This window comes from Podarcis vaucheri (assembly GCF_965113315.1).
Source record: "Podarcis vaucheri genome assembly, chromosome: 9".
Lineage (NCBI taxonomy): Eukaryota > Metazoa > Chordata > Lepidosauria > Squamata > Lacertidae > Podarcis > Podarcis vaucheri.
The window spans coordinates 39,814,998-39,827,430 of record NC_138767.1 but is presented as its reverse complement, the minus strand read 5'-3'; the positions used below and the strand labels follow the sequence as shown (position 1 = coordinate 39,827,430).

Genomic DNA, 12,433 nt, shown 5'->3' with positions numbered 1-12,433 from the left:
ATTTGGCTCGCTTCCAAGTAAATGAAAACAAGCTTGAACTGTTTCAAGGCAAATAGTGGATGACATTCTTCTATCAAAAGGAATAAAGCCTCGATGAAAAGAAAGCAGCCCTCAACCTCAGATGCAAGCTGTAGTAAAACATCAAGCTAGGGAAAGACAGTTAAATTCTCTTTTGTGCAAGATCTAAATGCCACCTATGGCCTTGGACAATATTAATGTCAAGGAAACAGGATATGGTTTTAACGTTTTGAAAGAGGAAATGCTCAGTTTAACAGACAAAGAAAAGGAAGCTTGAGTGTACAGCACACCCAATAATAATTGGCAGCGGAGTGTGTGTGTGTGTGTGTTTAGTTGAGAAATAATGACAAGCAGCTCAACTAGAAATACTCAGGACTAGGCTATACAGCTGCAAATAAAAACCTTTAAAGTGTGCTGTAAATGTAACACTAGATGAAGACAGCGAGCTATGGCAAATTCAATGTATTTTTCAAAACGTTTTTCAAAAAAGCATTTTCACAGTGTTTTTTAATATATGTGTAGATTCCACCTCAGTGTGAATCAGTGCTCACTTTGCATGTACAGTGGTACCTCGGGTTACATACACTTCAGGTTACATACACTTCAGGTTACAGACTCCGCTAACCCAGAAATAGTGCTTCAGGTTAAGAACTTTGCTTCAGGATGAGAACAGAAATCGTGCTCCGGCAGTGCGGCGGCAGCAGGAGGCCCCATTAGCTAAAATGGTGCTTCAGGTTAAGAACAGTTTCAGGTTAAGAACAGACCTCCAGAATGAATTAAGTACTTAACCCGAGGTACTACTGTATTATTGAAATATAATGGCAGCATCTAATTAAGGACAGCACCCTAGCCTTAATCACAATCTCCTCTATTGCATTCAATAATACAAGTACCAACAATCCTCCAAGCAACATGGCTATACTCCGAGCAGAATACTTTAGGTTGAAGACAATGGGAAAACCTAGTAAAACCAATGTGACCTAACTCAGTCATTACTTTCCTTTGATTTCAATTGCCCTACTCCAAGAATGACTAAGATGGGATTCAACTTACTGTAGGAGCTTTGAACATGGTTTATTGTTCTTCTCTGATACATTTACAATTTTTTTTTAGGGATGTGCAAGCTTAATTGCCAATTTACACATTGTATTTCTAATCACCATTCTGCGCCTGTTCTAAGAAGAACTCCCTCATCCTCTCGCGTTAGTACATCCCTATTAAAATTAATGTATTGTTCAGCTAAACTGTCTGAGACCATTGTGTTAATAGTTTGGGGCCTTAAAGTGCAAAATGCAAGGAAAGCTTGCTGTAGAAATAGGTCAGCAACTCATTTCCCATTTCATATCTGCCACCAACAAGCCCAGGCCTAGACTTAAAAAAATTATCTCTGCAGCCTGCAGCATATAGTAGGAGGTGAAAAGGGCACTTCAATTCCTCCCTACTGAATAGCACTGCTTGCTCAGACTGCAGATTGTTTACTGTCAAAGTGTCACAGGGACTTTTATAAAAGGACCTGCATGGGGCAGTGGGAAGGCAAATGGATATAAGTGTTTTAATTCTTGTCCTTAAACACTAAACCACTAGATTATCTAGGGGCTGAAACCGAGATACAAAGAAACACACAGTGTTAGCTTTAAGCAACTATAGCTTAATGAACTACATTTTAGAAATAAATTCTCCATAGCTGATGCTTTCTGCCCACAAACAACCCATTATACTGTCAGAATCTAGAGATAGCAGGGTGTTAAATGGTTCTGAAATATTAATGCATGATAAATTGGGGATTTACCAAAAGGGTTTGGCAGATCAATTTGTAAGTATAAAAACAAAAGGCACCAAGCAGTTTATCTGTTGCTGAAGGTATGTTACTAAGCAAAGCAAAAAGCAAACACAAATATATTTGAGCTACTTAACAATATAAGTTGCACCTAAAATAAAACTCTTGCTTACAATTAGAGTATTTCGAAGAAGGGAACTGCAAGAAAAACACTTATCCCAGTATTTCTAATACATAAATGACTCACTGGCCAACTCAATTTAGTTTGGAATAAAAGATGCAAGATTAAACCAATTAAAATGTCAAAATGCAAATTTGAGTTAGTCCTGTCCTCACTGGACAGACTGCAATTACAACTCCAGCTGTGATATGAGGCTGGAAAGAAATTGTGATCTAAAGCTAGATGTGTGTGTGTGTTTAAATAGATTATTTTATTGTATTTATATTGTTTGACTGAGAGGCACAATTGAAATGTTTTAATTAAACATTTCTATGAACAGGAATTCATGTTTAATACATTTAAGGTTCACATAAGCATCAGGAAGAGGCCATTTCACTGGTACAGTGCATGCTTTGCATACAGATGGTCCTAGGTTCAAATCCTGACCTCTCTAGTTAAAGTGATCAGGTTCCAAGTAATGTGAAAGACTGAGACCTTGGAGAGCCAGTGCTACTCAGAATAGACAATGCTGAGTTAAACAGTCTAACCTAGCACAAGGGTGTTCCCTATATATCTATATTTCTTGAGTGGGCACCTTCTTTGCCATGTCTCTAACATAATTAAGATTTGCATGGATATTATCTTAACATAAAGGTAAAGGTAAAGGGACCCCTGACCGTTAGGTCCAGCCGTGGACGACTCTGGGGTTGCAGCACTCATCTCGCTTTACTGGCCGAAGGAGCCGGTGTTTGTCCACAGACAGTTTCCAGGTCATGTGGCCAGCATGACTAAGCCGCTTCTGGAGAACCAGAGCAGCACACAGAAATGCCATTTACCTTCCCGCCAGAGTGGTACCTATTTATCTACTTGCACTTGATGTGCTTTCGAACTGCTAGGCTCATCCCGTTGCGGGGATTCGAACCGCTGACCTTCTGATTGGCAAGCCCTAGGCTCTGTGGTTTAGAACACAGCACCACTCGCGTCCCTCTATCTTAACATAGATTCCATCTATTCACATTTCATGTTTTATATTGTTGTGTCTAGACTTTACACTGACTGTAATCAGGAAGATAATTCATAAGAGGTTGGTTGAGAGCAGCTGAAGTCCTCCCACTTGCACAGCATAATCCTATGCATGGCCTAAGTAGACATTATATTAATGGTGCAGTTAAAATGCACCATGATGTGGCTGCTAAAAATCAAAGCCTCCCCCAAAATCAAACGCTGCCTCCCATGCATAAGGGAGGCAGGCAGTGCAAGTGAATGGGAGGTTCTAGTCTTTCCTCCTGAGCCAGGGGTGAAAACTTTTCCAAAACTACCGTATTTTTCGCTCTATAAGACGCACCAGAAAGGGAGCCATACCAGGGTGAATGCACCTTCTTCTATTTGTCCCCATGTCAGTTTCAGGTTTTTGGTTAATTTTTCTAGTAAGGCTGTTTCCCATACTATTTTGTATCATTGGTCCATGCTTACTCCTGACAGGTCTCAGTCGGTGTCTGGTTATGATGTTTCTGGCTGCTGAAAGTAGGTGGGTTATGAGTTCTTTGTGGTGTAAATGGGCATTATTATCTTGGAAGATGTTTAGCAGGGCCAATTCTGGGGTGATTTCTAATACTTGCTTAGTTATTTTACATAGCAGTGGCAGTTTTAATCTGAAATCTTAGGCGCAATACTGCACCCAGAACTCAGAAATTGCTTGCACCAATGAAATTCCCTGTCACAAAATCTAGAAACACAATGGGAGTTTCGAACACTGGTAACAATAAATGGGTGCCAACTGCAAATAAATATTAGGCAAGCCTGACAGTTTCAAAGTTTGTTGCTTTGCTTACTAAATACAATTAAAATAAACATGCTAATTTAGATCACTTACTAAGACACAATAAAATTCTCCAATGCAAATTAAAAATGTTCCAATGCAAATTATCCTAAAACCCAATCTAAAATTCTGGATGACCTCATGCAACAGTTTCAAGTAGATGTTAAACAGCATGGGAGCTAATTCAAACTCTGAAGAACCACTATAGAGACTCCAAGGGGCTGAACAGCACCCCCTAATTGCTACCTTCTGAAGTGAAACTACTGGAAAACAAGCCCCCTTGTTCTCAACTCAGTCTCCCCAGAAAAATACCATGGTTGACTGTTTCAGAAGCTGCCAAGAGATCTTGGACAGTCAACAAAGATACTCCTCATCCATCTCCTGACTGTTGTGGTCTCCATGCCAAAATTGGCCCTGAACCCCAAATGCAATGGATATAGAAAATCAGTCTCTAAGCACGCCTGTATTTGGTCACCGTCCAACTGCTCAAGAACCTTGCACAAGACAAAGGCATTTGCAACCAGCCTATAGTTGTTCAAGTCTTCTGGGTCAAATCTAGGGTGGACGCTATTGATTACAATCAGAAGAAAGTGGATCTATTCTAATTTCACCCAGAAAACTTAACAACTGCTTACAGTCAATGCTCATGCTGCATGTATCATTTGAAAATGAGCCAACAACAATATTCATGATAGACAGCAAGGGGAAAGAAAGCATATAACCCCTTGCTGCCAATGGAATTCTGGAATGAGTAAGAAATTGTACTGAAATATATATTCTTTGGTTTGTTGCCTGATCATCAGACAACCCAGGCAATATGACCAGAAGCACCTAACAGTCTGCCAGTGTCGAAAGACTGAATATCTTTCTGTACTAGTTATTAATCAGGCCACTACGGCATACAGCAGAGATTACAATTTAATATTCCAGTACAAATCCAAGAAAAGATTATTCATGTGCATCTATTTGAGGACAACTTACAACCTTACTTACGAATAAAAACAGTGATTTGGAAATTGGAGAGCCTATTATTAACCAAACTGAAAACATTTGGATTACTTTCACAACTGAAAACAGCATTCAGGAAACAAAAAATATAATGCACACCCAACAGATGTCTTCATTTAACAAATTTATAAAACTTCATAATACTGAAAGAAACTCTAAACAGAGGTCATTCTACATTTCCTTCCAAAGCTGATAACTCTTAAGGCTGTGCATCGGCCTCAGGCAAATCCTGGATATCAAACTTGAATGATTTGGGTTTATCTGGGATTTGCCCAGAGTGGTTTAAAGCAGCCCTGGACTACTCCGAGCCTACCCAAAGTGATTCAGGTAGGGGGTGGTGGTCATGTGACTGCATGTTTAATTAGGATTTTAAACCCTAATCAAACTTGGGGTCAGTGGCAAGAAAGGGGAGAAAGAGACACAGGCAAGAGTCTCTGCCTGTGCCTTTTCCTCTTCTTCCTGACCACAGACGATGTGTAATTAGGGTTTCAAACCACAATTAAACAAATAGGGCTGCAAAAGGTCCCCAGTTTGGTTCAGGGTCTGGAAAGGGTTAAGGTCCAGATCCTCCTGGGTCAGACTGAACCTGACTCAAAGCACCAAATTGGGCCCCAGACTAGATCAGGTGGACATGCCCAACCCCAGTATATATCCACCACAGTATTAGCAAACATTACAAGGTGTATTGATTATTAGTACACATACAACTGTCTAGAGACAATGACATTTGATTATTATAAGCTAAAGATAAGCTGTGCATTTTGGCATAAATTTACTCAACTCGTGAACATCTCCCATACTTATACTCTCTAAAGCAGGCATCCCCAAACTTGGCCCTCCAGATGTTTTGGAACTACAATTCCCATCATCTCTGACCACTTGTCCTGTTAGCTAGGGATTATGGGAGTTGTAGTCCCAAAACATCTGGAGGGCCAAGTTTGGGGATGCCTGCTCTAAAGAATATACAGCAAATCAAACCTATTTAGTTACTTCTAAGAATTAGTTGTGAGTGTCTCTAAACTCAACTGTATTTAGAAGCCCAGGCCCACACAAACCATTTGCCATGGGCGTACCCATGGGGGGGCAGGGGAGCACCTGCCCCTCCCCCTGATCAAATAAAATAATAGAAATACTTAACTGACCGACCAATTATGTCAGTTCTGCTCCTCCTAACAAAAGTCCTGGCTATGCCCATGAATGCAGGTATCTTATCATGCATATGCAGTATGCAGTATGCATGACATATATGTTTAAAAAAACAGACAGCTGCTGTATAATGCTACAATATACTATGCATTATATATTCACAGAAATATGGAGAGTCATTCTTTCATACAAATATAAAGACACTAGCCATTCCCAATCTAGTTCCTTTCAGAGCCTTTGGGCCAGAACTTCCATCAGCCAATGGCAAGACGGTGCAAGTTGCAGACAAAAACATTTGGAGGAGAACGCTATCGTACATTATCACTTTCATTTTATGAATGCACTGGTGATAAAAGCCAGAGATTTAAAATGCCAACTGATAACTGTAGAGCCATCTAGATAACCAGAAGAACGTAATGGAAATAAGAGCAAATTATGAGGTCAATAGAAAGATTTATTGATTGTACCCCATGTTCAATCTAATGGAGTGAACAGAATTACCAGAGAGGCAGGTGGTACAGGGAATGTTAGCTATAGAACTGTAGTAAAAAAAAAAAAAAAAAAAAAAAAAAGTTCCAGGCAGAATGAGAGGCAGCCCAAAGGCAGATTATCATCCATCAAAGCAACCCTCACACCATGGAGGTCTGACAAATTGGCAAGGATATTATAATATACGGGCTAAAGAACAGGACGCAGCTTAAAAGAATAACAAAGAAGCTGCTTTAATGAGAGAAGATAAAGTTGGAAGTTTCAATGGAATGGCATGCAGCTGGTTAAAATTGACAGACAAGTCCAAAAGGAATAGTGCAGGCTAGCAAAACAGCTTCCCATGCACCCTGTCTCATTCTCCCTAACTATTTTTCTTCATTATTCACTTCGTTCCTACTTCTCTCAATTATTTTTCTACTAGGTGATATTATTTTCATTAGCTATCTGGTTTTCTATCATTTTATTTTAAAAATCTAATTATTTGTTCTCCTTCAGCTTTTTTCCAGTTGTGGAGCTAACACGTGATCTGCAGGGGCAATTTTGAGGTCAGTCGTAGATACTAACCCAAAGAGAATCACATCTCTCTTAAACAGACCTGACTTTACAAGGGCCACTTCTCTGAACGACCCTCTTGGGGATGATGTTCTATCCTAACCTGCTTGTAGTCATATTTGAAATTATGTAAAACATAACATAGTTGTGTTTTTTAAAAAAGAAAAAACCCTAATGTTTTCCCATCAATTAGGACACATGCCCATAAATTCTGTTCACAGTACTAACAGTGAGAAGCAAACAAAGGAGTCTGTAAGCTAATTTTGCAGCTTCACCATATGATCTTGTGCACAGAGGAGAATAACATGGAATGAGGTGTTCTGTTTCAGGAATGAAGGATAATACATGTATCATTGATGTAGCATTGGGAACCAACCTACACCTGTAAGAGAACAACAGTCATTTGTATTTTATTTAAAAAACAGAAAACTGTAAGAGACAACTGTTAATTCAGTAACCCTTTTTAAAGTCTGCAGAGGTAGTGCAAATAAGAACAAAGCTGTATCAAAGCAAAACTTATTTACTAATTTACCTTCCACCTAGCATGCCAGAATATAAACTAGACTGCCAAACAAGCTAGTTGATGAAAAGCATTGCATTTAGCTCCCTTCCTCCAGTTCTCAACAAATGTATATTAACCTAGATTGGATGTGGAGCAGACAGTTTTCTTGTAGCAGCTGAGAGGAAAATGTGTCATGATCCCACATAGTAGGATGTGATTCATTCCATACCATCCTTTCCTGTTACAATCATTACTGCTTGGCTTCAGTTGCTCTGCCATATAGTTGGGTTATCATTCAAGTGGTCAAGATTTCAATTTGAAATACTTGAAGGACTGCCTTTTCCCAACCTGGGACCTGTGTTCTGCAAGAGAGGGATGGAAGATACCTTCTTGTGATCTTGCTGATGGGCTTTTTGAGGGAATGTGGGATAGGAATCTTCTTGCTGGCAGCGTTTCAGTTATGGAACTTCCTCTCTCTGGAGATACAGCAATCACCCAGACTAATAAAGAGTTTTAGAAAGCAACTTAAAAACACATCCATTCATGTTGGCATTTGAGTGCTATTTAGGAGAACTAGGCTTAGGGTTGCATTTAACTGGACTCTGCTATAGCCTTGAAGATAAAGATCATTTCATTCTGCCTAAAGGCAGCTACTGCAGCATTAATATATTTGGGCATTGCTTCTTTTGAACTTATGCCACCAAAGAAGATTGTTACAAGCCAAAATGTGTCTGTCAGCATTAGGATACATTGAACACAACCAGATTATATGGTTAACATATTCTGAATTGTGTAGAGATGTGTTATCTTCACTTGTGTTGTATAGGCAATATTAATATCTATGCAGTATTTGGTTCATGTACTTTACAACTCCAGAAATGTATTTAAGCTTTGATGTATAATCTATGTTCATGCAAATGTTATATGTTGGATTTATGATATAATTTTAAATGAGACACTTGTTTGTGTTATGTGCATTATGTGTCCTGGTTCTCTGATAATGCCTTTCGCTTGCATGAATGGAAGACAAAGAGTGTATTTTAGCCTACTGCAAAAATATAAATGTTACATTCACTGATCTGCCTCTGGAAATCAGTAAACGTGTTAATGAATGAATTGCTGGTTGACTAGCCATCTAATTTCCAAATTCTAGAGGGAAAGGTGTTGACATTTACAAAATGGAAGCCTATGGGATTACTTACATTCCAAGCTGAAAAAACAGCTGGCATAATGTTGAAAGCTAAATAAAACAGTAATATCCCAAGGATACGATTCCCTTTCCCCCCACAATTCACAACTGGTGGGGTTTTATGGGTTGTTGTTTTTGGTTTTTGTTTTAAAGCAGCAGCCTGCAAGAGTAAAATTTTGTCCTTGACTGGTTTTCTCCTGTTTGGCTTTCATTATACCACAGAGAATCAAAGGAGAGAAAAGCTTCCATAAGCTACATAGGGGTTTTGTAAAGAGTTTTCACTTGGCTCTTCTAGTTTAAATCTAGTTCTCAGTAGACTTCAGCAGTCTTTATCTGAAATGGAATTAGCTAATCTAACCAAATCGCTAAAATACACATAACAAAAAAATGCAGTGGAGCAGAAGTTATGAGGGGGGGAATTGAAAAATTGTCCAGTAGCACCTTAGAGACCAATTAAGTTTGTTCTGGGTATAAGCTTTTGTGTGCATGCACACTTCTTCAGATACACTGAAACAGAAGTCACTAGACCCTTATATATAGTGGGAGGGCGGGATGGGGTACTTCTCAGAAAGGTAGTAAGAGATGGGTGATTGACTCAATGGGTTATGAGGTTTTGAGTGTAATTCAATCCATAGAATCTGTGGCTAAAAGTATATAGCCTTTCACTCTAAAAAAGTTTTCCATTAACCTTTGAAAACATGTTTCTACTAGCTTTAGGTACTGTTTCATTACAGAAGCCTAGTATCCTTCCTCAGAGAATTATCAAATAGCAAGTGTCTCCTTCCACCTTTCTTTCACACAATCAGGATCTGTTGCCAAGCTAATATATTTCTGATAAAATGCGAAGGTTCAGATTTAGATGCACAAATACAAATCTACTGTTTATTAACAAACTGAGCTGATTTAATTTAAAACCAGGATCCCTGCTTCAAGTAAAGTGAATGCAAAAGTGGAACTAAACTGTGTAAAATGGAAAACTATATGGAAGAGGGGACAGAATTATCCCGAAGTGGAAATATCCTAAAGGTTTCCAGCCAGTCAGTCAAGAACAAGAGCATATCACACTTTGTGGAACATTTTGTTGCTGGTCCCATTTGGGCACTGCAAACTAAAATTAGTAGTGGATTTAGATTTTGTCATGGTGAAACCCTTGGCATATTGGAGTAGGGACTTAGTGGAATCTATTAGCCAGCTTCAGTAAATTACCAGACTATGCTGTGTTGTTAATAAGTACACATGTTTCCCTAACAGAGAAATCAATAACTGCAGCTGAAGCCATATTGTTTAGAGCTGCCCTAAGGGACAAAAATACATGTTTTTGTTTTGCTTTTTTTTTAAAAAAAGAAACAAGTTTGTATTCGCCCCCCCCCCTAATCTATTCCACTCACATTGGCAGTTTCAGCTGTGCCTCATAAAGAGCCTAGAATAAAGCTTGGAGGTTATTTCTACAATCAAGATTCTGGGGCTCAGTTATCAACAATGTTATCCCAAATCCATTATGTTTCAGTAATATTTGGCTACTACCTTGGGTAATTGACACTGTGGGTGTCCATGGAACTGTGAATTCAGCGCACCACAGATAACACTCCTGGTGATTATATGACCTTTTCTCACATAAGGAAAATTAAGTAATACAGGAGTCCCAGATAAATGCTGAGTATTATTGAACGTCAATAGATGGTATAGCCTTGAAGAGTGCAATATATTTTAAATATATATATTTTTAAAAAATATGTACACCTGAGTCTTTAGGGAATGGCAAGGCAAAGATCTGAAATGAATTCAAGTACATAAGTGCCACATAGACTCAATATTTTCCTGTTTGAATAAGATTCAGTCAGTAGCTGAACAAAGGAGAAGCACTATGCTTCCATAGGCACATGATGCTTGGACCCATTCTGGTTGACAAAGATTATTCCATAATCTGCTATTTATATTCTCCTAAAGTAGCTTGTGAAGCAGTTTATTTATATAGCATGGGCTGCAGTTTTGTCAATTGGGTCTGCGGAGAGAAAGAAGGCTATACCTTCTCATATAATAGTATATATGTTGATCTGTGGCTCCAAGCATGCTAGGTGATTCAGCATAAATCATATTCTTTTACCAGAATGCATACTTTAACATTTGGGAGGAAATCTCTCTTGTTTTAAGAGCTTCCCGTGTTTAAAAGTCTCATGTATGTGTAGGTGTTCAAGGTCTTATTAAATTCAAAAATCAAACCCTATGTTTGTTTTTTTAAAATTCATCTATTTCTTATGATGTCAAGGAGGACATATCACAATATATATTTTTATAACATGCTGAACTGTGCATTTCAAAAAGAGAAAGTGGAACACGATTCGCCATTTAGAATTGAGCTTCTAACAAACTCCTTTCAGTCTCTTCCAACATTACAATGATATATTAAAAAAGTGCTGCCCAAGCAGATTTGGAGGCATGAGCAATTTACCTCATTAGAAATTAAGTTCAATCAGTTGGTAATTGGAAGCAAAGTGCCTTGTCTGCCAAACTCTATAGTGAGCTTTCATCATGTTAAACTGCAGGAGGACAATACAAGTAAATGAACTTTCATCTAGGCATTGCCGCAGTAAAAGAAAAAGGCTATTTCAATTTCAAGAAGGCAGGAATTGTGTTATATTGTCCAATGGAGTAAGGGGAAGATGTTTGATGAGATTAACTTGACAAGTACAGCTCAACACAGGCAAAAGGTCACTCTGGGTCACTTGAATATTTCAAGTAAATTTAAGATTGCAGTCTTGTAAATTCAACTTACCTGTTTTCCATCCAGTGTGCAAATTCTCTTGACAACTCCAGAATCTAACTTAATAGCTTCTGTTATATCAGTCAACACCTGGTCAAAGGAATGAGCAGTCTTTTTATTCAGCAAAATCCTCACAGCTTTCCGTGGCTTCACTCCACTCCGTATAACGGTTACCAGCTTGGGTTTAATGAAGTCTTTGCTCTCCTTCAGTTCACTTCTTGCAGATGTCAAAGATGTGAGGGATCGAGATGACACAGATTTTATGTTGACAGACCAATTAGGATTAACGTTCTTAGTGTAATCAACTTTCCGAAATGGCTCATTGGATGCACAGACATAGCTTTCACCTGGTGTAGAAGATGGGAGACAAAACGCAAACATTATTATTTCTTTCATTCCATTTATTTAATCTCCTTTGTATTCACCTGATATATCCCATCTACCTCATAGGTTTGAGAATGATTTCGATTTAAACCTATCATTGCACAAAAGTTAAAAAGAAAACACCACACCATCAACTTGATTTCAACTAGATATCTTTCAGGAATCAGATACTAGATAATAATTCACCGATTAAAGTTCTTTTTTTAACAAAGATGAATCTCGCTGAAAATTAAGCTCTTATTTCATTCTTTACAAATTGCACCTTATTATTTTAATATTTGCAAATTGCATTCCATCCCTCCATATACGAAACCTTACTTCATAATCATGCTTGGATTGGAGCAGCCCTGTGCATTACAGCCACAGAACATATTCAGACCCCTTAGATCAGGGGTTCTCAAATTTCCTATCACCCTTGAGAGGTTTGAAAAATGCAAGTGCTAGGTAAAATTGCATACAAAGAATTAGGAACAGAACATAGGAAGCTGCCTTATACTCAGACACTGAGGTCAATATTGTCTACTTTAAATGGCAGCGGTTCTCCAGGGTTTCAGGCAGTTCTTTGAAGACACCAGGGACTGCATACCTAGCATCCTATGCAAGGCAGATCCTCTGTCACTGAGTAGCA

At 38.5% G+C, this 12,433-nt stretch overlaps 1 protein-coding gene across 5 annotated transcripts in view; it reads right to left on the bottom strand.

Annotated features, from left to right (window-relative positions):
- DCLK2 (doublecortin like kinase 2) overlaps positions 1 to 12,433 on the bottom strand; it is an 84,308-nt gene that overhangs the window by 48,076 nt on the left and 23,799 nt on the right. For all 5 annotated transcript variants that reach the window (XR_014223383.1, XR_014223384.1, XM_082237632.1 and 2 more), the window contains exon 2: positions 11,434 to 11,768. Coding sequence is in view for 3 of the 5 variants with exons in the window: in XM_082237632.1 (XP_082093758.1) it covers positions 11,434 to 11,768 (335 nt within the window). In the remaining 2 variants the exon portion in view is untranslated. The remainder of the gene's footprint in view (positions 1 to 11,433; positions 11,769 to 12,433) is intronic.